At 65.0% G+C, this 27,596-nt stretch overlaps 2 protein-coding genes across 22 annotated transcripts; one reads left to right on the forward strand and one right to left on the reverse strand.

Moving 5' to 3' along the window:
* Positions 1-68: 68 nt before the first annotated feature.
* On the forward strand, positions 69-17,990 carry CROCC (ciliary rootlet coiled-coil, rootletin). Of its 13 annotated transcripts, none has more exons than XM_080564197.1 (36): positions 941-1,347; positions 1,542-1,637; positions 1,767-1,877; positions 2,638-2,823; positions 2,915-2,998; positions 3,098-3,189; positions 3,266-3,431; positions 4,075-4,181; positions 4,278-4,484; positions 4,566-4,662; positions 5,101-5,196; positions 5,301-5,435; positions 5,573-5,751; positions 5,996-6,157; positions 6,731-6,875; positions 7,561-7,926; positions 8,604-8,797; positions 8,883-9,010; positions 9,329-9,441; positions 9,698-9,820; positions 9,892-10,026; positions 10,363-10,494; positions 10,588-10,826; positions 11,724-11,883; positions 12,019-12,186; positions 12,689-13,025; positions 13,135-13,262; positions 13,336-13,456; positions 13,913-14,076; positions 14,597-14,812; positions 14,904-15,104; positions 15,178-15,327; positions 15,939-16,130; positions 16,447-16,578; positions 17,122-17,268; positions 17,345-17,990. In XM_080564197.1, exons 1-36 carry the CDS (start codon positions 1,213-1,215, stop codon positions 17,402-17,404), a joined length of 5,604 nt encoding a protein of 1,867 aa, XP_080420323.1. In that variant the 5' UTR covers positions 941-1,212; the 3' UTR covers positions 17,405-17,990. The 13 variants fall into 13 exon arrangements, with proteins under 13 accessions (XP_080420318.1, XP_080420328.1, XP_080420329.1 ...); XM_080564198.1 differs by having other exon boundaries at positions 942-1,347; positions 17,170-17,268; XM_080564199.1 differs by having other exon boundaries at positions 942-1,347; positions 16,447-16,569; positions 17,170-17,268.
* Positions 17,991-19,174: 1,184 nt separating this feature from the next.
* MFAP2 (microfibril associated protein 2) lies at positions 19,175-26,631 on the reverse strand. 9 transcript variants are annotated; one of them, XM_080564230.1, is made up of 10 exons: positions 26,600-26,631; positions 25,788-25,867; positions 22,156-22,233; positions 21,133-21,222; positions 20,679-20,705; positions 20,518-20,604; positions 20,323-20,364; positions 19,924-20,011; positions 19,753-19,826; positions 19,175-19,535 (listed from the first exon to the last, which is right to left on the reverse strand). In XM_080564230.1, the coding sequence occupies exons 1-10, from the start codon at positions 26,614-26,616 to the stop codon at positions 19,432-19,434; spliced, it is 687 nt and encodes a 228-aa protein (XP_080420356.1). In that variant the 5' UTR covers positions 26,617-26,631; the 3' UTR covers positions 19,175-19,431. The 9 variants fall into 9 exon arrangements, with proteins under 9 accessions (XP_080420356.1, XP_080420355.1, XP_080420354.1 ...); XM_080564229.1 differs by having other exon boundaries at positions 21,133-21,219; positions 22,156-22,236; XM_080564228.1 differs by having other exon boundaries at positions 22,156-22,236.
* Positions 26,632-27,596: the final 965 nt, after the last annotated feature.

Genomic DNA, 27,596 nt, shown 5'->3' on the forward strand with positions numbered 1-27,596 from the left:
GTGGGGAGGGGATGCTTGGGAATGGTTTTGTGCTGTCCCCTCCTTCCCGGTGTCGAGGAAACGGCGCGGGGCACTCGCCGGCGAGGCACAACAGACGGGTGTTGCTTAGCAGTGGCTTTGCAGGGCGTGAGGGACTGCGGGCGAAGCAGGTAAGGGGAGAAGCGGGGAGAGGAGGCCTCGTGTGTCCCCGGAGCCCATCGGGGAGCCTTGGAGCAGCTCCAGCGCGGATGTTTTAAGAAGCCGGACCTGAGACGAAAGCTGTCTGCGGCAGCAGGACGTGTAAATCCTCAGTCCCATCTGCTTGCCCTGCCGTGCTCTCTCCTTTGCCGTTAATCCGTGGCTCGAAGGGGCGGCGGGGAGGAGAAAGGGCACTTTCCCTCCTGGGGGGGGGCAAATAGAGGCTGGGAGATGCCAGGAGGGTGAAACCGTGTCGGAGCCGAGGCTGGAGCGATGGGTTTTCAGAGCGGGGATGCCCCCAGCCACAACGCTCGTCCTGCAGCCCCCAGCAGGGGTGGTGCCGCGGGGGATTTCGAGCTCTGATGGATTGACCGGCGCGTTCCCTTCCTGGGCGCGCACCCTGCGGGCACCGTGCTCGCGGGGGGCAGAAAGCAGCGCCCCGGGGTGACAGCAGCTGCCCCGGGGGCAGTCACGGTGGGGGAGCTGCGGCGGGGCCTCTGTCCCCGAGGAGGTGACACGGCTTCGCAGCGCCGAGCAAAAGGCTTCCCGCAGCAAGCTGGCATGCTCGACCCGGAGCTTTTCCCTGCCAGAGCAAACTCCTGGGCTTTAATGAGCTTAACGAGGCCGGGCTTCATTAGGGCTTAACGAAAGGGCACCGTTCCCCAAGGCTACCAGGTAAAGGAGATCCCAAGCTCGGGGAGCTGCACAGGGGGCGCATCAGGGGATGGCAGAGCAAAGTGAGCGCGTTTTAACCGCTTTGGGGCACGGGGGGGTGCTTGGCGCTGCTGTTTGTTGTTTGTTTTTTTTTGCCCTACCAAAGAAATCTCCTCCCTTCCTGCTCTGCAAGCAAAAAGCCTCGCTTGCTTGTTTTGATTTGCAAAAACTTCGGCTTTGCAAATATCCCGTGGTTTCTCAGCAAAGGCTGAAGCAGCGCTCGGCGGAGGCGTTAGGACCCCCGAGGCGTGCGGACACAGCCAGGAAGAGGAGGGCCCCAGCCTGGGAGGGGAAGGCGAGGATTTCGGGCTAATCCTGGCCATGCATCCGCTTTCCGCTTGCAGAGCGGAAGCAGAGCCCCAAAAACCAGGCTGGGATGGGGGCACGGGGCTGCTGAAAGCAGAGGAAAGGGGGGGGGAGCCCATGAGCACGCCGAAGTCGGAGGCTGCGATCGAGGTGGGAACTTGGTGCTCCTCTCGCGGGAGCGGCCGCCGAGCAGTTCTGGTGCTGCAGTCGGCAGATTTGCAGCGGGTTTTGCAAAAATCTGCAATCGCAAAATCTGCAGTCGCAAAGACTGCCGTCGCGGGAAATGCAGCGGCAAAAGCCGCTGCAAACCTGCCGCTGCCCAAATGCCCCCGCGGTTTTTGCAGTTGCAGAGTTTGGGTTTTGCGGTTGCAAAAAGCGAGGCTGAGCTGCTCTGGGGGACCCGGCCCGGGGGGAAGCGTTTGCAGCTGGGGGAGAAGAGGGTGAGGGAACAAAGCAGCTCGTGGTGGCAAGGCGCAGGGATCCCTCCTGCGGCCGGATCCTTCCCCTGAGCCCTGTCCCCTCCCGCAGCGGCCGTCCCCGGGGCCATGTCCTCGCTGCTGTCCCTCCAGGAGGAGAACCGCATCCTGCAGCAGGAGCTGTCGCGCCTCGAGGACCTGCTGGCTCAGAGCCGCGCCGAGCGCGATGAGCTGGCCATCAAGTACAACGCCATCAGCGAGCGGGTAGGTCGGCTGCCCGCCCGGCCCCACAAATCCACCCGTTTTGGCCCCAAAACGCATCTCCCCAGCGTCTCTGGGAGCTTCTGCTGGCGCCGGGCGGTGCCGGGGTGCCCGGGGTGCGCGCAACGTCCCGGTGATGGAGATGTCGGTGCCTGGCGTGCTGGGACTTGTCCTGTGGGACGCACAAAGCATCCCCACACCACCCCCGTGGCGTTCACCCCGCTGCCTTCTTTTCTGCACCGTGGCAACAGGGGCAGAACAAGGCTTTTGGCCGGGCGGCCGTTGCCTGGGGAGATGCAAAACTTGGCCGGTGCACGCTGAGCCCGGCCGGGGCAGCCCAAGCTGGGGGGCTGCCTGGCCTTCTGGGGTGCAAACCCCTCCGTGCGTGCCTGGTTATTAAAAACCCAAGCAAACAGCCCCAAAAATACCCAAAGGGAAAACTGCTGCCTCCCTCCCCTTGTGGCCAGAGCGCTGAAAGATGCTTTAATCCGCAGCAAAACGGGTGCAAAGCTGCTGGGCCCCCCCACTCCTTGAGGCTGGGCTATTTCTCAAAGGCAATTTCTTAGAGCAAAACGGGGTGTGGGGGGTGTGTGTGCATGTCCCTGGTTGCTTCGTCCGTGCGGGGTTTGCAGCTGCGGGACAACCCCAGAGCAAGTCCGAATTGGCCGGGTTGGGGTGCTGGCACACGGAGGGGGCCGGGGGCGGTGCTTTGTGTTTAACGTCCCCGACCGAGCGGCGCTGGGGGTGCTGCACCCCGCGGCAGCTGGAGCAGTCCCTGCGGCTGGAAGCGGGCGAGCGGGACGCAGCCGAGAGCCGGAGCCTGGCGCAGCACAACATCGAGCTGCGGCGGCTGCTGGACGAGGAGCAGGCCGCCTACAAGCGCAAGCTGCAGGCGTACCAGGAGGGCCAGCAGCGGCAGGCCCAGCTGGTGCAGAAGCTGCAGGCCAAGGTGGGTCCCCGCCGGGGGGATGGGGGCGATTTGGGGTGGGGGGGACGCGCACCAGGGGAGGATGACCCCCCCCGCTGTCCCCTCCACCCAGGTGCTGCAGTACAAGAAGAAATGCGGCGAGGTGGAGCAGCAGCTGCTGGAGAAGGCGACGGAGCTGGAGCAGGAGAGGCTGACGGTGAGCGGCGGCGGCGGGGGGGTCCTGCCCCGGGTGTCCCGGTGTCCCCCCCCCCCCCCTTTGCCCACCAGCACCTCAAAGGCGCTGATGTCCCCGCAGAGCCAGCTGGACGTCAGCGGCTCGCAGCTGGAGGAGGAGAGCAGCAACGAGCTGGAGAACGCGCTGATCCGGCTGGAGGAGGAGCAGCAGAGGTATGTGGGGGGTCCCCGGGGTGCCGGCTGCTGCGGGACCCCCCCGGGGTCACCCCCTGGCCCTGCGCCTCCCCAGGAGCAGCAGCCTGGTGCAGGTGAACTCGATGCTGCGGGAGCAGCTGGAGCAAGCCAACGTGGCCAACGCGGCGCTGAGCGAGGACATCCGCAAGCTGACGGCCGACTGGACGCGGGCGCGGGACGAGCTGGAGCAGCGCGAGGCCGAGTGGAGGCGCGAGGAGGAGGTCGGGGACGCGGGGCTGCGGGGGGGGTGGGGGGGGTAGAATTTGGGGCCCCGGGGGATGCGGCACAGAGGGATGCAAAGCAAAGGGGGGGGTTGCACGGGGAGGGATGGGGCCGAGGGCGATGCAAGGCAGAGGGGTGCAGGGGTGCTGCACGGTGCGGGGTTGTGGGACCCCAGGGGGTGCTGCATGGGGGAGAATTAGGGGATGCTGCATGTAGAGGTGCAGAGCGGGGGGGCTGTGTGGGGAGGGCTGGGGGCTGAGGGAGATGCAGTGCAGAGAGGTGCAGCATGGGGAGGGCTGTGGGACCATGAGCGATGCTGCATGGAGAAGAATTTGGGGCTGCAGGGCGCGTGGCACGGGGAGGGGGTGCGGGGCAGGAGCGGTGCCGCATGCAGAGGGGCTGTGGGGTGCGGGATGCAAGGCAGGGGGAGGCTGCACGGAGCGGGGCATGGTGCTGGGAGCGGGTCTGGGGGCTTCAGGGCACGGCGCAGGGAGGGGGCCGAGGGGCTGAGGGACGTGGGGGTGCTGCCCGGCTGCCTTCAGAGGGACGGGGGCTGTGGGGCAGAGGGGTGCAGCACGGGGGGCACCCTGGTGCTGCTCTCCTGCCCCGATCCGACCCCGCCACCGCTCCGTCCCCGCGCAGTCCTTCAACGCCTACTTCAGCAACGAGCACGGCCGCCTGCTGACCCTCTGGCGGCAGGCGGTGGCTTTCCGCCGCCACTTCGGCCAGCTGCGAGCCGCCACCGAGAGGTCCGGGGGCTGCAGGGGCTGGGGATGGGGAGGGAGGATGGGGACATCCGGGGGGGGGGGGGCACCCCTCTCATCCCCATCCACCCCCCGGCGCAGAGACCTGGCGGAGCTGAGCCAGGAGGTGTCCCGTGCCGGCCGTGCGGCCCACGCCGCCTGCGTGCAGCTGGGTGCCCACCTGCGGCTGGCCGAGGGCCGGGCGGGCGCCGCGCGGGAGCAGCAGGCGCAGCAGCTGGCGCAGCTGGAGGAGCAGCTGGCGGCGAGGGCACGCGACGCCGAGCTGGAGAAAACGGCGCTCGGGGACAGGTGGGGGTCCCGCGGGGAGGGGGGGATGCCGGGGGTGGGGCTGAGCGCCCACCGATCGATGCTGGGCATCGCCTCGGCCAGGCTGGCGGAGCTGACGGCGGCCCTGGAGCGGCTGCGGGAGGAAGGTGGGGAGAAGGAGCGGGCGGTGGCGGCGCTGACGCTGCAGCTGCAGAAGATGGTGAGTGCGGGGGTGGCGTTTCTGGCGCGCCGGGAAGGGTGCGCGCCCGGCTGCGGTGCGTGCTGGGGTGCAGCGCGTGCTCAGACGTGACCCACAGCACACGCTGGGCTGGGCCGCGCGCCAGGGCACGGTGGAAGCTGCGTGCGGTGCACAGTGCACGCCAGCACCCCGTGCACACCGGGGCAGGACACACCTGAAACCACGACGCGCGCGGGGGTGCAGGATGCTGCGCCCGGCCGGGACGCGGTGCGCAACCCGGCACGCTGCACAGCGGGGTGCGAGGCGTGACGTGCGCTGGGGGTGCGAGGCGTGATGCACGCCGGACACTTTGCACACCGGGGTGCGATGCGTGCCGCGTGCCGGGGCGCGCCGTACACCCAGGGTGCGGTGCACGTTGCACGCCGGCCGTGCGTGATGCCGCACCGCGGTGTTTCGCAGGAGGCCTCGCGTGCCCAGGAGCCATCAGTGGAAGAGGTGCAGGGGCTGCGCGCGGAGGTGGAGCTGCTCCACCAGACGCTGCAGGACGTCACCCAGGTGCCCCCAGCCCTTCCCTGCGCCCCCACTGCTGCCACCCCCTCCGTGCCTCAGTTTCCCCTCCCGTGGTGGTGCCACAGCAGGGCGCTCACAGTCCCTCACAGGCGGTGCTGGCCGATGACCCCGGGTCCCCGACGGAGCCTCCCAGGCTCCCCTGCCGCAGCCTCTCACCCGCTGCGGCCGCGGCCACGCTGGGGGCTGTGCACGGAGCCCTGCGGCGCCGGCACTTCCAGCTGCAGGTGAGCGAGGAGGAGGAGGAGGAAGATGGACGTGGGGGAAGACGGATGGGTGGATGGATGCACGGAGGAAGGATGGAGGAGAAGGGACAGACGGGTGGGAGGACGGAGGACAACCGCTGACCCCCCTGCTCCCCCAGGAGGCCCGGGAGGCGTCGGGGAGCCTGCGGCGGGAGCTGGGGGACAGCGAGAGCCGGCGGGCGGCCCTGGAGCAGCGGCTGGAGCAGCTCAGCGCCGAGGCTGGGGGCTGCCGGCGGGCGCAGGATGAGGCCCTGCGCGAGGCCGCCCGCCTGCGTGCCGACATCGAGCTCCTCCGCAGGTACCCCCTGCGTGTCCGTCTGTCTGTGAGCGCCGAGCTGTCTGTCTGTCTGTCCATGGCCTCTGTCCCCGCACGCCCTCCACCTCCGCCCGTCCATCCCTGCACATTCCGGCCTGTCCATCTGTCTGTCCCAGCGCACGCAGCCCTCCGCACCCCTCCTCTCCATCCCTGCCCGTCTGTCCCGTCTCTCCGCACGTCCGTCCGTCTGTCCCCACGCATCCTGGCGTGTCCGTCTGTCTGGCAGCGAGCGGGGCCGCGCGGAGCAGGCGCTGGCGGCGGAGCAGGCGCGGGCGGGGGTCCTGCAGCGCAGCGAGGCCGAGCTGCAGCGCCGCGGCCGGGGGCTGGAGGAGCAGCGGGACGAGGCCGCCCGCGCCGCCGAGGCTGCGCGCCAGCAGCTGGAGCACAGGTGGGGACCCCCCCTCGGTGCCGTGACCCCCCCCCCAGCCCCAGGTGGGCGCTGCAAAACAACGCTCCTGCCCCTGCTCTGCCGCCCTCCCCAAAAAGGGGCCGCTCCCCCCCCTCGGAGGGTGCTGAACACCCTCCCCATGGGGCTGCAAAACCTCTGGGGGTGCTGCAGAACAGTGCCTCCCTCCCTCCCGTGGGTGCTGCTCCCCCGCGGGTGATACCCCCAGGGGGTCCTCCCCATCCAACGGGTGCTGCCCCCCCCCCAAGTTGGTGCTCTCCCTCCAGTGGGAGCTCCCCAACTCCCATGGGTGCTGCCCCTCGATGGGTGCCCCCCCAGTGGGTCCCCCCCAGTGGGTGCTACACACCTGTTGGGTTCCCCCCCCACAGTGGGTGCTTCCCCCCAGCAGGTGCCCCCTAACCCTAAAAACCGTAAAGCCCTAACCCTAAAAACCCTAACCCTAAAAACCCTTACAACCCTAACCCTAAGAACCCTAACCCTAAAAACCCTTACAACCCTAACCCTAAGAACCCTAAACTTCCCCCCAACGTGTGCCCCCCCCGCGGGTGCCCGCAGCCAGCAGCAGCTGGAGCAGCTGGAGGGGCAGCGGGCGGCGGCGCAGCAGGAGCTGCTGCAGGCGCGGGAGGCGCTGAGCCAGGCCCAGCTGGAGGCCGAGGTGGCGCGGGGCGAGCGGGCGGCGCTGGACGAGGCGCTGGCACAGGTGGGTGGCAGAGCCCCCCCCCCCCGGTCCTCCCCGGGGACGTCTGTGTCCCCAGACCCTGTACACATCGCCCCCCGGAGACATCCGCATCCCCAAATGGCACGTGTGTCCCTGAGCGGCTCCCTGGGGACAGCTGTGTCCCCAAGCTCCCCTGCGTCCTCCCTTGGGACATCCAGGTCCCCAAACCCCACGCGCGTCCTCCTTGGGGGCCATCTGCACCCTCGATCGCCCTGCGTGCCCTGTGGGGCTATCCGCATCCCCAAATCCCCCTGCATCCTTGGGACATCTGTGTCCCCAGCCCCCTGCATGCTCCTGGGGCCACCTATGTCCCCAAAACCTCACGTGCATCCTCCCCGGGGACACCCACACCCCCAGCCCCTCTGCATCCCCCCTGGCACCGTGCACGTATCCCCAGCCCCTCTGTGCATCCCCAAACCTCACGTGCCTCCTCCCTGGGGCTGTGCACATCCCCAGATCCCTGCGTGTCCTCCCTGGGGACGTCCAGGTCCCCAAACCCTTCTGCGAATCCACCAAGCCCATGGGCGCTGTCCCTCGGGACAGCCACATCCCCAGCCCCCCCCTACACGCTCCCTGGGGACATCCACAACCCCAAACCCCGCTGTGCATCCTCCCTGGGGCTGCCCCCCCGTCCCCAGCCCCTTGCAGCAAGCCTCGGCCCCGGCAGGCGCAGGGCAGCAGCGCGGAGCTGGAGGCAGCGCTGCGGGAGGCGCGGGCGGAGGCAGCCCAGCTGCGGGAGGCCCTGGCACGGGGCAGCGAGCTGTCGGCCAGCCTGGCCCGGGATAAGCGAGAGCTGAGCCGGACCCTGGCGGGGCTGGAGGAAGAGCGGGAGGCTGCCGGGGAGGCGACGCGGGCGCTGGAGGGGCTGCGGGCCCGGCTGGGGCAGCTGGAGCGAGGCCGGAGGGACGTGGAGGCCGAGAGGCTGGGCCTGGAGCGGGCGCGCAGGGCGGCGGAGCGGGGCTGCGAGGGGCTGCGGGCAGAGCTGCGGGCACTGCGCGGGCAGCAGCAGCAGCTGCGGGAGCGGCTGGGGCAGGTGCGGGGCTGGGGGGCAATTGGGAGGGGTGGGGAGGGCACTGGGGGCAATTGGGGGAGGTGGGGAGGGTGCCGGGGGGAACTGGGGGAGGTGGGGAGGGTGCCGGGGGGAACTGGGGGAGGTGGGGAGGTACAGGAGGCAATGGGGAGGGTGCTGGGGGAACTGGGAGGGTGCAGGGTGCAGTTGGGAGGGATGGGGAGTGTGCATGGGGCAATCTGGGGAGGTGGGGAGGATGCAGAAAGCAGCTGGGAGGGTGCTGGGGGAACTGGGAGAGTGCAGGAGGAAACTGGGAGGGTGCAGGGGGCAATTGGGAATGATGGAGAGGGTGGAGAGGGTTACTGGTTTGGGTGGGGAGGGTGCTCAGGGCAATTGGGAGGGTGCTGGGGGAGCTGGGAGGATGCAGGGGGCAACTGGGAGGGATGGGGAAGGTGCGTGGGGCAATTGGAAGAGTGCTGGGGGAACTGGGAGGATGCAGGGGGTAACTGGGAGGGAGGGGTTGGATGCTGGAGGCAACTGGGAGGATGCTCAGCTCAGCCAGGAGGGTGCGTGGGGCAACGGGGAGGGCGCAGAGGGTAACTCGGAGGACGGGGGAAGGCTCCTGGGGAGCAAGGGGGACCGGGAGGGTGCACGGGGGCCGCGGACGGAGGCGAGGGGTGCCCGTGGCGGTGCGGCCGCAGGCGCTGGAGGAGCAGAGCGTGGCGGGCGAGGCGCTGGCGCAGGCCCGGGGCGAGCGGGAGCGGCTGAGCGCGGCGCTGGAGCGCGCCACGCAGGAGCGCGAGGGGCTGGCCAAGGAGGCGGCCAGCGTGGCCGTGCAGCTCGCCGCCGCCCAGCGCGACGCCCGCGCCCGCGGCCAGGAGGCGGACGGCCTCAGGTGGGTGCCCCCCGCCCCAACCCGCCGCCCTCCCGCCCGCCGCCCGGCCACGGTTTCGGCAGCGCGTGTTGTCCTGGCGCGGCAGGGCGGAGAAGGCGGCGCTGGAGACCGGCCTCTTCGAGGCGCAGGAGGAGCTCGGCCAGCTCCGCGCGCGCGGCCAGCAGCTGGAGGCCGAGGGCCGGGCCCTGCGCGTGGCCAAGGAGGGGCTGCAGGGTGAGTGGGGCGCTCGCCGTCGTGCGCAGCCTTGGTCACGGCGCTTACCTGCTCGGTTTTGGGGCGGCAGCCTTGGTTGCATCCCATACCATCTCAATTTTGGGGTGGCACCCTTGGGCATGTCACTTAGCTCGGTTCCGGGGACCAACATCCTTGGTCACATCACTTATCCGCTCAATTTTGGGGCGGCATCCTCGATCACGTAACTTTTCTGCCCAATTTTGGGGCGGCGTCCTCGGTCGCATCACTTAGGTCAGTTCTGGGGGGGTTTGGAGCCCTCATTCCCACCACCCACCCGCCCAATTCTGGCCCCGGCAGAGGAGCTGGGCGCCGTGCGGCAGCGGCTGGCGGCGGCGGAGCAGGAGGCGGTGACCCTGCGCGGGACCCAGGTGGCACGCGAGGACGAGCTCGAGCGGCTTCGGTGCGAGAAGGTGGGCACCGCTGGGCTCTGGGGCGGTGCTGATTTGTGTGTGGGGGGGCAATGCTGATTTTGGGGGGGGTGATGCAGATTTGGGGCAGGGCGGTACTGAATTTGGAGAGCGGCGCTGATTTCGGAGGGCGATACGGAATTTGGAGCAATATTTCTGAGGCGATGCCATTTTGGGGGGGGTTTGCCAAATTTCGGGCTGATGCCAAGTTTGGCTCGACGCTGATTTTGGGGGGACCGGTGCTGCTTTTGGGGCGCAGCGGGAGCTGGATGCGGAGCGGGGCCGGCTGGTGCGGGAGCAGGAGGAGCTGGCGGCCGAGCTGGCGGCGGCACGGGCGCAGCGCGACGAGGGGCTGCTGCGTGCCGAGAGCGAGAAGCAGCAGGTGGGTGTCAGTGCATCCCCCCCCCGTGTCCCCGGTGTCCCCCAGCCCCGGCTGAGCGTGTCCCTGTGCAGGCGCTGGCGCTGCAGGAGGAGGAGAAGGCGGCGCTGGCGGGGACGCTGGCGGGGCTGCAGCAGAGCCTGGCCGAGGCCACGGCCGAGCTGGAGCGGCAGCGGCACGAGGCCACCGGGCGCCACGAGCAGCAGCAGGTGGGTGAGGGGGGGCCTGGGACCCCCCCCCAGGCATGGCACAGGCTCCTCCACTGCAAGCCCCATCCTCGGGCATCCCCCTCGTTGCAATGCCCCACGTCCGCGCGTACCCCGAGTGCCCAACACTCTTCTGCCCTGCTGTGAGCCCCCCAAGCCCCCACAATTTGCAAGCCCCCCCCATCTCCCTATCCTTGCAACCCCCCACAACCATCCACCCCAATCCCATCGTAAGCCCCCCCAGTTTCCAGCTGCCTCCTCCCCATTGCAAGCTCCCCCATGCCCAGCCAGGGCTGGGGGGGTTTGGGGGGGCTCAGATGTTTGCGCCCCTTCCCGCAGAGCTTGGCTGCGGAGCTGCACAACCTGCGGGCACAGGCGGAGGCCGCGGCGGAGGCCCACGAGCGGGAGGCCAAGGCTCTCCGCGAGCAGGTGACGGCGGTGGCCAAGCAGCGCGACGGCGCCCTGCGGGAGGTGAGAACCCCTCCGCCCCCCACCGCCCCCTTCCCGTCCCTTCCGTCCTGCCCCCAAAAAGCCCCGTTCCACCCCCTGAATCCCCGGCTGCAGGCGGAGGAGGTGCGGGCGCAGCTGCAGCTGGTGGCGGAGGCGCGGGCGGCGGGGCAGCAGGCGCTGCTGGAGGCCCAGCGGGCGGCCCAGGAGAGCCGGGAGGGCCGCGAGGCGCAGCGGAGGCAGGCGCAGGAGGCGCGCAGGGCGCTGGGCGACGAGGCCAGGGAGAAGGAGGCCCTGCGGCGCTCCAACGAGGAGCTGCGGGCGGCCCTGCGGCGCACCGAGGGCGAGCGCATCAGGTGGGGGGGGGTGCTCGGGGTCGGGGGGGGCGCTGGGGGCGATGCTGGGGGTCCCCCGGAGTGGGATGCTCAAGTTGGGAGAGGCACGGGAGGGGGAGCTGTCCTGCAGGGCCATGCTTGGGGTAGGGGGATGCTCAATTTGGGGAGTGCAAGGGGTGGTGCAAGGCATCGGAGGGCGATGCTCGGGACCGGGGGGATGCTCGGGACCGGGGGGATGCTCGGGATGGGGGGGTTAAGCAGAGCAGGATGCCTGGGACAAGGGGATGCCCGAGCTGGGAGATGGCGGAGTGGTGCAGTGCCTTGGAGGGCAATGCTCAGGCTGGGGAGGATTCGCGGGACAGGAGAATTCCCCATTTGGGAGGTGCTTGGGATGGTGAGATGCCTTGGAGCGATGCTGGGGGTCGGGATGATGCTCAGGGTCAGGGCGATGCTCAGGATGGGGGCAATGCTCCGGGCAGGGGAATGCCCAGTTTGGGAGATGCTTGGGGTGGGGAGATGCTTTGGAGGTTGACACTTGGGGTCGCAGTGATGATGAAGATAGGGGGATCCGCCAGGGACAAGGGGCTGCTCAAACGGGAAATGCACGGGGCGGAGCAATGCCCTGGGGGGACGACGCTTGGGATAGGGGCGATGCTCGGGACAAGGGGATGCTCAAGCTGGGAGACGCACAGGATGGAGCGGAGCCCTGGATGTGTGGGGCTGTAACGATGCTCAGGACAGGAGGACGCCCCAGAGCAGGACGCTCAGGATCAGGGCGATGCTCAGGACGGGCCCGGGCCGGGGAAGGGGTGCCCAGCACGAACAACACTTGTGGCCGAGGCGATGCCTTGGTGGGGGGACGGGGAGGACGGACACCAGCCCCCTCCTCCGCCAGCCCCTCTCCCCCCTCGTTGGCAGCCTGAAGCGGGCGGGCGAGGAGAAGGAGCAGCGGCTGGCGCTGCTGGCGGGCGGGCAGGCGGCGGCGGCCAGGGAGACGGAGAGGCTGCGGGGGGCCCTGCGGCAGCTGGAGCACGACCGCCTCGAGGCGCGCCGCGAGCTGCAGGAGCTGCGCCGGCAGGTGAGGAGGGGGCGGCGGGGGGACCCCCGCCCCGGCTGGGACAGCGCTGGGTGTGCGTGTCCGTGTGTCCCGTGTGTCCGTTCGTCTGTCTGTCTGGAGCCGCCTCCCCCAGCCCCGCATCGCTTCCTCGGGCAGGTGAAGGCGCTGGACAGTGAGAACAGCAAGAAGAGCAGGGAGCTGGAGGAGCTGCAGGCGCGCGTGGCCCTGGAGGAGCAGCGGGAGGAGGAGAGCCGCCGTGAAGCCTTCGGCCTCAGGAGGAAGGTGGTGGAGAGCGAGGCTGGCATGGAGGCCACCAGGAAGGAGGTGGGGGCCGCTCGGTCCCGCAGGGTCCCCAGGTGTCCCCATCGCCCCCACGCGCACCCTGTGTCCCTGTGGGTGCCCCTGCTGCTCCGTCGCTTGGTGCCATGGGTGCCCCGGTCACCCCCCCACTCGGTTCCCTATGTCCCCATTGCCCTACTGCTCTGTCCCCAGGGGTCCCCACCCCTCCTTGCTCCATCCCCTGCATCCCAATCACCCCGCATCATCTGCCACCTGCATCCCTGGGCATCTCCCATGCCCCATCGCTCCATCCCGGAGGGTCCCCCAGCACCCCATTGCTCTGTCCCCCTGCATCCCTAAGGGTCCCCCATACCCTGTTGCTCCGTCCCCTATAACCAAGGCACCCCCCGTGCCCCATCGCTCCATCCCTTGCATCTCCATCACCCTTTTGCTCTGTCCCCTGCACCCTGGGCATTCCTTGTTTCCTCCAGCACCCTGTCTCTCCCTGCCCTGCACCCCAGCTCTACCCCTTGCCTCCTTCCCCCAGCTCCAGCACCTGCAGCAGAGGCTGTCGGAGGCGGAGGGCGAGTTCCACCAGCGGGAGAAGGATCTGTCCCGCAGCCTGGAGGAGGCCCGTGGCCATGAGAAGAAGCTGCTGGCCGATGCCCGCAACCTGCAGCTGAAGATGGAGGCGGCGCGGAGCGAAGTGGCCGAGCTGAGCCTGCGCCTGAGCGCGGCCGAGGGCCGGGCGCAGGGGCTGGAGGCTGAGCTGGCCCGCGGCGAGGAGCAGCGCCGGGCTGCCGAAACGCGCCTGGGCAGCCTCCAGTCCGCCCTGCGCCGCACCATGGGCATCGGCCGGGCCCGTGCTGCTTCCCTGGGCAAGGGTGAGAGAATCCCGGGGCTGCCCTGCACCCTAAACCTTGTTTTAAGGCCCCATCTGGCGGCGTGTCCCCCCCCACTTCACCCTGTGCCACCCCATCCCTCTCCTTCCAGGCGGTGCCGCGGAGGGGACGGGGACCCCTGGCTCGTCGCCGGACCCCGATGCGGCTACCGAGCCCGAGGCGGTGCGGGCAGCCCTGCGGGATTTCCTGCGTGAGCTGCAGGACGCCCAGCGGGAGCGGGTATGCCCTTCCTCCTGCCCCTGCCCTGCACGTCCCCAAAAAGCTCCTTTCTCGCCCTGTTTTCTCACCCCAGGAGGAGCTGCGGGCGCAGGTCTGCAGCCTGGGACAGCGGCTGGCAGAGGCAGAGGCGGAGCGGGACGGTGCCGGTGCCCGGGCGCTGCAGCTGCAGAAGCTGGTGGCTGAGAGTGAGGAAGGTGATGGGGGTGGTTTTGGGGTGGATTCCCCCAGATTATGTGGTTTTGGGTGCTGCAAGCAGGTTTCATCTCCCTGCGACATGTGGCTGCTTGGGATTTGGGCACGCAGCGGAGCATCGTGGCCAGTGGGTGCTTTGGGGGAAAATGGGGTGGGGGTGGTGATGCTGCACTCAAATGCTGCATGCTTTGTGGGTTTTCCCCCATACACATCCCAAAAATACTAGTAGAACTGGTAAAAAACAAAACAAAATAAAGCATAGAGTCCCCGTAAACCCCGGTACAATTGGAACCCCCCTGTGCACCCCAGTAGAACCGGTAAAACCCCCACGCATCCTGCACAAACCCCGGTAAAACTGTCCGACCCCACTCGTGCGCGCCCCATGAGCCCCAGCAGAGCCCCGTGCGCGCCCCACAAGCCCCAGCTGAGGTTTGCAACCCGCGGTCTGGCTGCGGCAGGGCGGCGGGGCGCCGACGGCAAGCTGGGCAGCGCGCAGGCCGCTCTGCTGCTGCAGGAGGAGACGCTGCGGCGGGGCGAGCGCGAGCGCCGGGCCCTACTTGAGAAGGTGTCGGCGCTGGAGCGCAGCTTGCACGCCGCCGAGGGCGAGCGCCGCTCCGCCCAGGTGGGCACCTGGGTCAAAACCCCCCCACCTCTCCCACCCCGCCCCGGCTGCACGCGAGCTGCACGCAGCCTCGCATGCAAGATGCAGACAAACTGCAGGCACGCTGCTTGCCAGCTCGTGCACAAGCTTCTGTGCGAGATGCTCGCAAACCGAGTGTAAGCTGCTTGCAAGCTGGCACACAAACTGCCTGCAAGCTGCTTGGAAGCTCACACGCAAGCCTGTATGCAAGCTGTACGCAAACTGCTTGCAAGTTTGCATACAAATTGCATGTAAGATGGACATAAGCTGCTTGCAAGCTTGCACACACAAACTGCACGCGCGCTGCTTTCAAGCTTGCACACAAACTGCACACCTGCTGCTTGCAAGCGTGCACACAAAGTGCCCTCAAGACTCTTGCAAGCCTGCACACAAAGTCCATGAATGCTGCTTGCACTTGCATGCAAGCTTGCATGCTCGCTGCTCGCAGGTTTGTGTGCAAAATGCTTGCAGGCTTGCACACACGCTGCTCCGTCCCTTCCAGGAGAAGATGAGCATGGTGAAAGCCAGCGAGGCCAAGCTGGAGGAGGACAAGCGGCGGCTCAAGGAGGGGCTGGAGGCTGCGGAGAGCCGCGGAGCCCGGCTGGAGCAGCAGAGGCGGGCGCTGGAGGACGAGCTGCAGCGGGCACGGCTGGCCCTGGGCGAGCAGCAGGCGGAGGCGCGGGTGCTGCAGGACCGCGCTGAGCTGCTCCAGAGGCAGGTACGGCCGGCTTGCAACCCCCGCGCTCGCTAATTGCCTCCCGAGCTGAGCTGCGTCGGTTTTTATCGGTTTCCCACCCCGCTGGGTGCAGCTCGGGGAGAGCGAGCAGCGCGCCAGCACCTTGCAGCTCTCGGTGGAGCGTCTGAGCGTGGTGCTGGCAGCCGAGGCCGAGAGCAGCTCGAAGGACCGTGCCCAGGGCTCGCCGGTGACCGACGGCAGCTCGGCCCCGCAGCGCCTGCTGCAGCTCCAAAGCGCCCTGACCGCCGGCGAGCTCGACCGGCGGATGCTGCAGGTGGGCACGGGCACCCCTGGGGTGCGCGGGGGCCCCCCTGGGCTCGGTGTCACCGTGCGTGTCCCCGCGGCAGGAGATGCTGGATGCGGCCCGGCGGGCGCTTTCGGAGGCACGAGAGGAGAAGAGCGCCCTGCGGGAGCAGCTGCGGGTGCTGCGGGGGGAGCGGGCGGCGCTGGAGCTGCGCAAGGAGGAGCTGGAGGCGCAGGTCCGGCGGCTGCAGGAGGTGGGAGCCCCCAAACTGCTGGCCTTACCCCTGGGGTGCGCCCTGTGCCCTTCTGCCCGCCCCGTACGGCAACCTATTGCCCCTGCACAGTACCCTATTGCCCCCACGCAGCCTCTTTTACCGCCTTCCAGCCCTCTTTGCCCCCCCCCCCCCCCGACAGCACCCTGCACCCTTTTGCCTGAACCATTCCCTCCCCTCCCGTGGCACCCTTCCTCTCCGTGCAGCACCCCACTGCCCCCCTGCAGCACCCCCTTGCCCCTCCACGTAGCCTCCCTGCAGATCCCTTTTGCACCCTTGCAACCCTTTCTGTCCCTACACCCTTCTGCCTCCCTGCAGCACACTTTGCCCCCCCTGCAGCAACCTATTTCCTCTCCATGCAGCCCCCAACACCCTTTTATCCCTTCCCCCCCTTGAAGCACCCTCTCCCCCCATGCAGCCCCCATTTCCCACCCCCTTTTGCCCCCTTTTGCCCCCGTGCATCCCTTTACACCCCCCATGCAGCTCCCTGAACCCTTTTGCCTCACCTTACAGTCCCCTGTTGCCCCACGCAGCCCCCTCCCACCCCCCCGGGAGCTGCGGGGTGTCCGATCCTGCCCCCCCCCCCGTTGCAGATGCTGTTGCAGCAGGAGGAGAAGGAGGCGGCGGCGCTGCGGGGGCTGCGGGCGGAGAAGCGGGGGCTGCAGGAGCGCGTGGGCAGCCTGCAGAGCTCCCTGAGCCAGCTGGAGGCCGAGCGGCGCGAGGCTGAGCGCTCCTCCCTGCGCCTCGAGAAGGACAACAGCGCCCTGAAGAAGACCCTGGAGAAGGTGAGCGCCCGCCGCCCCTCTTGGCACCCTTGGGTGCCCTCGGGGTTGCCCCCAAGCCCGTGCACCTCTGGGGACACAAACATGCCCCCCCAGTGGCTGGGCACCCAGGCTTGGTTCGCCCAGGATCGGAAGCGGATTGAGCGTAGCTATAACGAGTGTCCCAATAGAGCAAAATCACTTCCCGAGCACAAAATACGCTTCGTGCCACGGGGGCACGGCTGCGCAGCGGGTGCGTACGCCCGCACGCGTGCGTTTTGTGCACCGCAGCGAGGCGTGTGACCAAGCAACGGGTTGTGCCCGCTTCTTGTGCGCGCAGCTGGCGCGGGAGAAGCTGAAGACGCAGGAGGACTCGCTGCGGCTGGCGGTGCAGAAGGGCCGCCTGCACCGCTCTCTGGGCACGGCCGAGCAGGAGCTGGCGGAGGCGCAGAAGCACATCCAGGTGCTGCGGGTGGGTGCCCCCGGGCAGGGGCCGTGGCCTCGTGCGGAGCCTTCGGCTGGCGGGTGCGCGTTGGGTGCAGGCAGTGGCACCCCGGGGTGCTGCTTGCCCGCTCGGTGCAGCCTTGTTTTGCACGGGGACGGTGCTGGGCTGCTTTTGGGGTTTGCTTCAGCTCGGGGAGACGCTGGTGCCTGCACAGGGCTGGTGCTGGGCTCCTTTGGGGGTTTATCACAGCTTGCAGAGACGCTGGTGCTTGCACTGGGGTGGTGCTGAGCTCCTTTTGGGGCTCTCCCCAGCATGGGAAGATGCTGCTGCTTGCACCGGGATGCTGCTGGGCTCTTTGGGGGCTCATCCCCCATGGGGAGATGGTGGCGCTCACACCAGGATGCCGCGGGGCTCTGATCTGGGGCTTGCTCCAGCTTGTGGGGATGCTTGTGCTCGCACTGGGGTGCTGCTGGGCTCTTTTTGGGGCTCAGCCCACCATGGGGAGATGCTGGTGCTCGCACTGGGGCGCTGCCGGGCTCTTTCGGGCTCCTCCCAGCCTCCCCACCTTAGGGCCGTCCAGTGCCCGGTTTTGGGGTGACCCCCCCGGCACTCACCCAGGCGCGGGTGTCGGCGCTGGAGCAGAGCCCCGGGGTGGCGCAGCAGCAGCAGTGGGCGCTGGATGCCCAGGACCGTGACCACCACCCCCTGGAGCAGCAGGTGAGCGGGGGGCCGGGGCCGTGTGTCCCCCCCCGCAGCCCATCCGGGCCCCCCCACACTCACCCCCCTCGTGCAGGTCGCGCTGCGGCAGGAGCAGGCGGCGCAGGAGCCCCGCCGCCACCCCAGCAGCATTTAGGGCAGCCGTGGGGCCGAGCAGAGACCGGCGCGACTCAGCTCACGGGTGAGGGGCCCGCTGTGCTCAGAAACCACCTGTGTTTTTTTTTTTTCTCGACGTTCCCAAATCCCACTCTTTTACGAAAAAAAAAGCATCGTGTTGCCGCTGAGACAACACTAGCGTATTTTTGATACAGGTAGGGTTTTCCCCCCATTTTTTCTACTGCAGTTTTTTTTAACCTGGGATTGGAAATAGGACTTTTTGTAGTCCCGGGTGCCATGTGCACACAACGGGAGCAGCAGGAGGGCCGTGGTACCTGAGCTTCCAGTGCTGGCCCTGTGGTGGGATGCTCAACGGCTCCTAACTTTTCCTAACACACTCCTCTTTTTTTTAACGAAAACTAATTTGTGCCAGTTGTTTTGCACAAGTTATGCAGGACGGGGACTGTTATTTTTTTTTTCTACCACTATTTTTGGAGACTTTTTTTTTTTTTTTTTTTACTGGTGCTATTGGGGTCCGAATTTGGAGCTTGAGCCAGCAGCAGGCGTGAGCGTGGCCCCAACCCTTGTCCATCCCCTCTAACCCTCTATTAAATGTGCAGAAACCCATACGGGCAGCCTGCGGTGAATTATTTTAGCATGGCAGCATTTTGGGGTGGCGGTGGAGGTTCAGGACGCATAACAAATTATTATTATTGTTATTATTTATACCTCCTCGGGGGAGAGCTGCAGCGCTTTGCACAAGGGCTGCAGGGGAGATGCTCAGCATGTGTGAGCCACGCACAACGGGGCGTACGCACGCTGCAGGAGCTGCCAGGGCTGCACAGGGCAAGGAAAGTACCCGCGACGTAGGAACAAATGCCATATAAGAGCTACAACCTAGGTGAGAACTACGCTATAAAGTGAGCTGCGCGCTGTAGGACAGCTGCGTGCTATGCAGAGACCAGATGGGACGTGAGTTACGGGCTGTATTCGTACCTGCTACAGCGCTGCACGCCGTGTTAGAGCCCCACACCCTGTATGGGGGCTGTATGAGCCCTACACGCTGCGTAAGAGACCCACACCCTGTATGGGGGCTGTATGAGCCCTACATGCTGCGTAAGAGACCCACACCCCATGTGAGGGCTCTAGGAGCCCTACACGCTGCGTAAGGCTGACACCACACTGTAAGAGCTACAGGTTGTGAGGGCAAGGCACACTACATGAGAGCTGCACCCCGCTATTTTTCTGTAGGAGACCTGGAGCAAGCCCCCATACTGCACCCTTAAAGTTCAAGCTGCTCCCCATAAGCAAACCAGAAAGTAACCCCAGCCTTTTCTAGCAGATTGCCCTAAAATTGCCCTAAGCTCAGGCTGTAATACTGGGGTGTGCTGTAGGGGATGAACACGTGCTATTTCCTGTAAGGGGACTGGAGACCGTCCCAGCACGCAGCGCTCAACCCCACCACATTTCCTACAAGAGACCCGAGGGCTGCCTGGAACCCAGCTGCCACACCATTTGCTACAGGAACACCCCAAACCCCTCCAGCGCAGCCCCAAGAGCTGCGGTATTTCCTCCAGCAGAACCTGAGAACTGCCCCAAACAGCCTAAAGCACCCCAAAACCTCATAGCCCAGCTAACATCAGCGCTACCTCCCCTGTGCAGGGCTTGAGGAATGGCTTCGGGACGGGGGTGGGGGGGAGGAAGAGGATGAGGAAGCTCATGGGGGGAGCAGGTGCTGGCGTCCCTGTCCCCATCCCATCCCCGATGATCCCAAAAGGTCAGGGACACAAAAAAGAGACGGGAGCCGCAGTGACCCTTACGCTTTTTCTCTTGGATACTCTACGCAGAAAATGGGGCGGCGGGGGCTGGCGCCGCCCCCCCGTACAATATAATAACAAAAGTAATAAAAATAATAACCCCCCCTTTATTCTTATGTGCACCAAAAAAATGGACTTTTTTTTTTGTTATGCTCTTTCATGCACGGTTTCTTTAGCACCACGGTGAGGAGCCGGAGCCTGGCGGGCAGGGGAAGGGGCTCGGCGGGTCCCGGCGAGGGGGGGGGCGGCTTCAGCACCCGCCGCAGCTGCGGGCGCAGGATGCGACCACGGTCTGGCAGAGCCCGCTGGTGGCCATCACGCCGCACTTGGAGAACTTGTCACGGCACAGGTCGGCTGCGGGGAGGCGAAAATCAGTGAGCAGCCAGGGGTGGGGACACCGCGATGCTGCCTCCCCCGCCCCCCCCAAACTGGTCTGTACTGGGAATGACTGGTGGTGGAGCGATGCACGGAGCTATCCGAAATATCGGCATCCTCCTCGCCATCGAGGCGGAGCCACCCAGAGGGGACGTCCACAAGGTGTGTGGGGGACACGTCCCCTCCCGTCCCTTACCCCGCAGCAGCTCTTCGTGGGCACACACAGTGCGGACGCAGATCTCCTTGTTGATCACGTAGACCCGGCGGAGGCTGCGGGGGGCAGAAAGCAGAGGGTTTAGCACCAAAAAGAAAGCAGAGGGACTCCCCCAGGGGAGGCCGGGGCAGGGCGACAGCCCCCCGCACTCGCCTGTAGAAGCAGATCTCGTTCAGGCACTGCTTGCAGGGCTTGTGGACAGAGTAGAGCCTGGTGCAGGGGTACTGCTCCTCCCGGCAGTCTGCAACAAGAGCTGGCATCATTTTGGGGTGTTTCACCCCGGATTGCAGCCAGATGCAGATCCAGGGAAATCCCTGAGCTGCTGGCATGCGCTCAGCAGCGCGTTCTTCCCCATCCCTACTCAAAAGGAGGACAAAACCCCCCTGGGGATAAAGGATGCTCAGCTTGTCCCCGGCACTCTGCCAGCCCAGCTGCTTGACAGAATTCTTATATGGGGAAAATGACTCAATTTGCCCCATTTTTTTTTTTTGTCAATAGGACCAGCAGCAGCATCACGCCCTGAGCTAGGAGAGGAGTGAGAAGAGCACTCACCCAGGGGTCCTGGCTCCGTGGGCTCAGTCTCGGGGGCAGCAGCTGGGGAAGGAGAACAGAATTTGGGGGGGAGCAAGGTTAAAGAGGGAGGGAGAGCACCCTGCTGCCCCCTGCCCGGGCTTTAGGGCTGAAGCATCCTCAGGCTGGTGCCTGCGGTGCTGCTCGGTGGGGATGTGGCCATCGTATCACACCCACCTGGGGTCGGAGCTGGCACGATCTCCTGCTGGGATTGCTGCTGGGACTGGTACCGAAACTGCTCCTCAGGGGTGCGGGGGGTCACATCTGCAGGGACAGAGCCGTGAGGGTGCGCACCCTCACCCCCAAACCTGCCTGGCATCCCGTGGAATAGCACTCACCGTGGTAGTCGTAGTAATCCTGAATCTCTAAGGAAACAAGGGAGAAAAACAGGATGAGTATTTTTTTTTTATTTTACGGCATAGGGACAAACAGCGCAGCAGGGTGAGGCTCTGCACGTGGGCAAGGTGTTGCAATGAGCGCCCCAAAGTTTTGCAACCGGTTGGAAAATGTCCCGTGGCGTCACCTCAATCAGCCACACAGGGTTTGTAAAGCCTTAATGAAGGCCTTAGGAAATAATTGGCACCTTGAAGTGCTGACATCGAGGAGGGGAATGGAGAGGCACTTGTACATGGGATCAAGGAGAGGGAGGAATGGGAAATGTTAGGGGCAGGGATGGAGCAGGGAGCATTGAGACTGATGTGGAAGAAGCACCGGAGCGCCGTGCAGGGAAAGCAAAGCTGGAAGGAGGAGGAGGAGAGAGGCGAAGGCTCCCCCAGTCACAGGTGCTCTCACCTGCCTGCTGGTCGTACTGGGAATATTGCACCGGCTCAGGGTAGGTGATGCCTTCAAACCTGCTGTACTGGCCCTGGACTAGGAGCGCTGCTGGGAGCACACAGGGGGGGCACAGACATCAGTGGAGTGGCCAACACAGCTCTAAACCCCTCCTCCCCATCCTACTTTTGGGGGAAACCACGCATTTGCCCCACAGCCATGAGCCCCACACCATCCCCAAAACCCTTATGTGGGAGCAAAAGGGGGTTCCTCCCTATTTTCTTTTTTTTTTTTTTCCCCCCAGTTTTAACCCCAAGCAGCTCTTCCTTTGCTCCAGAAAGGACCAGGATCCCACGGAGCATCCACTGGGCGGGCAACGGCTCCTTTTCGATTTCCATCTGGATTCCCACCATACCCTCTGCCGTATTGCCCAGCAGGCGATGGGCCGATGGCCATCCTCCTCCTCCTCCTCCTCCTCCTCCTCCTCCACCAAGGGAGGAGTGTGACCCGTGGAGGCGAGGGAAGTGGGATGCTCACTGCCGGGTCCCAGCACCCCTGCCACCTCCGGGGACCACGGTGCCTCACCCAGCACCCTCGCCCAGTGTCTTGCAGCACTGGGGGGGGCTGGCATCACCCGGGTCCCCTTCCCACCCCCGCTGTCCCCCTCATCCCTCGGCCTCGCCTGGTAATGTTTTCCAGCTGTTTTCAGACTTTGTGCTGAGCTGCTTTCGCCTGAAGTTTTCCTGGCTCCGGGCTGCCGGCTTCGCTGACTCGCTCCTAATTTTCAGCAGGGCCTTTGCCAGCCCCAGGGGTTGCAAATAGAATCGGGCTGGGAGCCACCTCCTGGCCCCCTCCCTGGTCACAGTGCTCAGGGGGGGGCAAATTCCCAGTGCGTGCCTCCCCCACCCCCTGGCAGCTTTGCTCCCCGCAGTTGAGCCCCACGGTGCCAGATCCCCTCATGACCCCCACCCCAGCCAGAGGCAGTCTCTGGGGTTTGGAGACACCCGGCACAGTTTTGGGGTGGTTTTGGGGCTTGGCACTCACCTGGCAGGCCCAGCAGGACGAGACACAGCGCTCTCATGGTGACGGGGCCGGGAGGTAGATGCAGGAGTGCGGTGCGGTCTGCTTTGGGCAGAGGGAAAGGTGTGGGGTTAGCAACAACCCCAAGCCCCCCATCTCCTGCATCAGCCCCCCCTCGACCCTCAAGCACCCATTCAATACCCCCCCCCCCCTTTACCCCCCCCAAAAGCCTTGCAGGAGCAGGGCGCTGAGCGGCAATGCAGCTCGTGACACGGGCGTCAGCATCCCTGAGGGCTGAGGCTGTACCCAGGGGTGGGGGCTGGCTGCTCGAAAATCAAAAGCAAAGGGAAAAAAAGAAGAAAAAAAAAAAAAAAAAAGAAATTTCCCAATGGTGGGAAGCCAATGCACAGGCTGGGCTTCCCGCCCCGAGTGCGTGCGAGAGCCCTGCTCCCAAGGGAATTGCAAGGAACAAGCGCATGGAATATCCGTGGGCAGGATGGCGAGACCTCCCGGGGAGCCTGGGCTTGGAGCTGGCTATCTCCCATCCCATGCGACCCGTTATCTGGACCCCCCCCAGCTAACAGAGCCATGAGTGGGGCTGGGGAAGGGGTGGGGGTTGAGCTCAGCCCCCACCGGGATTGCAGTCAGAGCCCAGGAAGGCGCCGCAGGGTTTTGAACCCTCGGTACAACCAGAGCAGCCTCCAAACATCGTGCACGGAGACGGGGAGGGAGGATTCGGGCACAAAGTGGTGCTGGTCTCGTCGCATCGCCTTCTTCAAACACTCCCCAGTTTTTGTGGTGCTCCCCTCTGCGGGTTCGCACTGTGGAAGCGATGGACGCTTTGCTTTGCAGGGCTGCACTGGGGCTTTGGTCTTGGGGGGCAAAAATAAAGAGAACTAAAAAGGATGACGAAAGATTCCATTTCTCTCCCTGCTCCTCACCCTCAGGCTTTTTCCCCACTTCCCATGAAAACCCCGCTGTTCGCGGGGAGCCCAGCTTCCAGCCTGGCTCCTTGCAAAGGGCCCTCGCTGCAGGGAGAGCATGGATTGCCTAAAATCACAGGGAAAATAAAACAACAACAAAAAAAAACACCCTGCTTTCGAGCAAAAGGTGGGTGGGAGGTATGGGGAGGAGCTGGCGGCGGCTGCCCCGCGTCTGCCTTGCTCTCCAAGGGCCGAATGCTTTCCAAGCAGCGATTCCCCACGCCAGCTCGAGAGGGAAAACTGGGAAAAAAAAAAAAAGAAACAGAAAAAGGAAAAACCTGCCAAAAAACTTTCATGGCTGCCCTCCTTGGAAATGCAACCAAATGTGTCTGTCTGTCCAGGACGAAGCATGCCGTCTTCCCTGGTGCGGGATGGGGACCCCTTCCAGCTCTGCTGATGGGGACGGGAAACTGAGGCAGGGGTGGAGGGGAGCCCAAGTCACCGTGTCTCGTTCCGGCTGCAAAATTTGGGCTGAAATAGCCTGTCCGTGGCAGGATGGTCCCACACACGCACCCACGCTGCCTGTCTCCCTATGGTCCCCGCTGGGGAAGGCTGGGTCAGTGGGACCAGCGGAGCCTGCACCTTCTGGGGCCCATGTCCTAGACATGCCGCACCATCCAGGGACCGCATCCTGCGCCACCAGCAGAGCTCAGCACCTCCTAGGACCACATCCCTGCGCCCACCCAAGCACTGCACCTTCCAGCAGTCGTGCCCTGCACCACCAGCAGGGTTGCAGCCCCCACGGTCCCCGTCCTCCCCCATCCCCAGGCTGGTAGGTACTGCGGTCGTTGCCTTCCAGACCTGACCGGGCTCTGGGAGAGCCACGAAGCCGGGCCCTGCCTGAGCTGAGGTTGGAGAACCACGCTTGGCCGAACGGGCCCCAAACGAAGCCGGGTCACCTGGGGTGTCCCCGGGGCCCTGCCACCCTCAGCCCTGCCCCATCTCACGTCCCACAGCCACGCGAGTGCCGGACCCGGGATTAACCCAGGCAAAACGCGGGCTGAAAGGGATCGTGTGGGGATGAGCGAGCCCTGGGCTTCTGTGAGGCCTTATCCAGACTGGGCAGGCAAGGTCTGGGTTTGGGGGGGCAGCTGGGTGCTGCCCCGGGCCCCAAACCACCCCGACCTGCCTGGGACAGCTCAGGCAAGGCCCAGGGCCCACCTCCGGAGGCACCACAGCCGTCCTCCTACACGGCCCCATCTCTTGGAGCAGTCTGATCACCGAATTTCTGAATTTTCCCCCAAACCCGGGGATCTTCTGCTCCCCAGGCCCTGCTGAGAACATCCCCAGCTTGCGGGGCGCGGACAGGGAACAGGGCCACCCGTTGCATCCTCCCTGGGGACGCGGCGCCACCACCACCGCCTCGTCCCCCCACAGAGCCACCACCGCCTCCAGACCCACGGCTCCCATTTTGGGAGAGACGCGTGGAGCGAAGCTGACGGCGGCCACGGCCGCGATGTCTTCGCCCACCCGACGCCGAGACTTTCCACAACGTGTCCGCAAAAAGGCACGGGGCTGGGGGGCACAGCCGTCCCCCCCCCTCCTCCTCCTCGCCCACCCGGGGCTTCTCCAAACATCAGCCCCTGGAGGTGCCCCGGCGGGGGGACCTCTGTGTCCCCTCGGCGCAGGCAGCGAGCGGGGGTCCGGCGGCTGCACCGAGCCAGATGTTTTTGCAATGCACATCTGGGAACAATCAGTCCCGCAGAAAGAACACCACAGCCTCTGCCTTTCATTCTGCTAAACCCCACCTTCCCCAGCCTTTTTTCCCCTCCCCCAGCTTTTTTTTTTTTTTCTTTTTCCTTTTTTTTTTTAAAGCTCTCCAGTTGCCAGAGAGTGCGAGAACAAAGGGAATATGAAAGGATTCAAATTTTCTGGCCCGCGACCAAAGGTTAAAAAAAAAAAAACAAAAAAAAAACAAAAAAAAAACTTTGCAGCGCTCTCCCCCCTCCACACCTCCCCGTTTTCACACACCGCGATTCCAACAGGGTCCCCCCCTCCTCGCCTGTCCCCCCTGGATATAAATAAAATAAAACATGACTGAAGTGTTCAAAATCCCGTCTGTACGCGCTGTTTCCAGGAGGGGGGGGGGGGGGGAGAAAAAAAAAATAATGAGAAAAATAATCCAGCTTCCTTCAGACGTTGGGGTATTTTTAGACTGATTCAAGCGGTTACAAATGGGCCACAGCAGCTGTCAGGCTGCGAAGTTTCCGAAGTTGGGGTCCCCCAAACCGTCGCTGCTTCTCCAGGACCCCAAAATCTGTGGGAGTTTTCTTCCCAGGAGCTCAAAGGGCTTGGGAGCGGCTTTGGGGCGCTCGCCTTGCCCCAAAGATGCGGTCGGGAAGTTTTCAAAGCAAGCAGGCAAAGCCAGCAGTGGACCCCCAGCCTCCACTCCCCAAAACAGGCCTTGGCCCCCCCAAACGGGCTTTGGCCTCAAAACAAGGCTTCAGCCCCCAAAACGGACTTTGGTCCCAAAAACAGGGTTCGGCTCGAAATTGGGGCCACCAACGCGAGGTCGCGGAGGATGCACGGGGCCGGGGGGCATTGCCCCCAGTGCGGGGGGCTCTGCTCACTCCTTACCGCTTCGGATGCTATGAGCTGCCTTCGCCCTTGCCCAACGCCTTGGTCTCTTCTCTCTGGGCTCAAAAACTCCGAAATGAGAGAAAAAGCTCCTACCTCCAACATGGGGGCTCCACTGGGTCCTAATGCGACACCTGATCCGGCCCCTTCCTCCTCCTCGCCCAGATGGATGCTGCCTGCCGGGGGGAGATAATAATAATAACAAAAATAATAAATCAATGAGCACGCATTGATGCAATGGGCTGCGCGAAACTTTGTGTTTTTTTTTTTTTCCAAATCCAGCTGGATTTTGACCTGATTGCAGGAGAGAGGCGGGAGGAGGACTTTGTGCAGCGCCGAGCACGCTGGCACGATGAGTTTTGGGCCGCGGGAGGGGGGTTTCTTGGTGTCGGTGCTGGTCTGCAGCAGCTGCTCCTTGAAAAACTGGGGCAACCCCAAGAAACTGGGGTGCTGCCCCCGGATTTGGGGTTTTGCTGCGCTCGCCCCTCGTTGCAACGAAAGAGGCGAGGAGGGGGCAGGCTTTTAATGGATGGGGTGAGCCCCCCGCTTTGTCCCTAGGGACGGGAGGGAGAAGGGGGGGACGTGGGTGCCACGGCACCCATTGCACCTGGCTGCTGCAGCTGCAACGGTGCAGCAGATTTGTAGGTTTATCCTGGAAGGAGGGGGGGGCGCGGGTGGAAATACTGCCCCCCCTTCCCCTTTTCCCACCCGGGCCATGGGCGCTGGCTGCAGCGTTTGCTGCCGGCCGTGGGGCCCCTTTCCCCCGAGCCGCCGGGTTTCCGGCAGCCAGCGAGGGCACAGGGCAGCGCGAGACCCCGCGAGGATGGGGGATGCTCGGCTTGCAGTGGGGGTGATGGAAAGCCCAAAGCCCCCCCCAGTCCTCCTATAACCCTACCCATGGTGCTCACCCCGCTGCAACATCCATCCCGGCGCTTCGGGCTAAAACCCTGCAAATTTTAGGTGTGTTTCAAACCAGCTGCTGAGCAGCTTCGTGCTCTGCAGGGTGCCTGGGGACTTGGCTGGAGGCAGAGCGCAGGGCAGCACGGCCCCCCGGGACAAACAGGATTCCTTCCCAGGGAAGCAGGCAGTTTTGGGGGGGGAGGAAGGGGAGCCCCACGGCAGCTTTGGCACCCCAAATGCCTACAGATGATTCCTTCGTTGTGAAAGTTTTGCAGGAAGGAGGGGGGCTGAGCGCTCTAAAAACAATGAGAAAATCCAAGGTTTCAGATGAGAAAAAGGGGGAGGGGTGGGGGTGGGTGGGGGTGCTCCCATCTCACATCAAGCCTGTTTATCCAGTCCTAACACGGGGCTCTGCAGGATGGGTAAATCCACGGCCCCGACCACATCTCACAGCTGCTGCCCCTGAATTTCTGCCTCCCCCAAATCCCGCGCCCCAGCTCTGTCCCACGTTAAACTCTCCCGGCAGTGAATAACTCAATGCACTTTACACCCCGGGGGCTGCTAACCTGGGAATATCCCCCAGAACCAAACGAGGTGTGGGGGGGAGGCAAAAAGCAGCACGGCTGGGCACCTGCTCCAGGCCAGACAGCACGGGGACTGAAACTGCTGGCCCTGATCCTGCCCTGGGCTTGCTGGGGCCAAATCAATGGAAATTTGGGAGCTGCCGCTGCCCCCAGCAGCTTCGCCTTGGGCTGGGCGCCTTGGTGCGGGCAGCAAGCAGAGGTGATGGGTGATGCTCGTGGTTTCGAATCCTGCATCCAGTGCGTGCTGCCAGAGCCCTGCCCAGGCAAAATCTCTGTGGGTTTCTTTTTTTTCTTTTTTCTTCTTTTTTTTTCCCTTTTGCTCAGGAAGCCTGGTTTAATAGCTCAAACCCTGGCTAGGATTTCAGGAAACCTCTTACCTCTGCTTGTGCCTCATTTCCTGATCTAATCCCTAGCTCCGGGA

Source organism: Anser brachyrhynchus (assembly GCF_964034855.1).
Source record: "Anser brachyrhynchus genome assembly, chromosome: 21".
NCBI lineage: Eukaryota > Metazoa > Chordata > Aves > Anseriformes > Anatidae > Anser > Anser brachyrhynchus.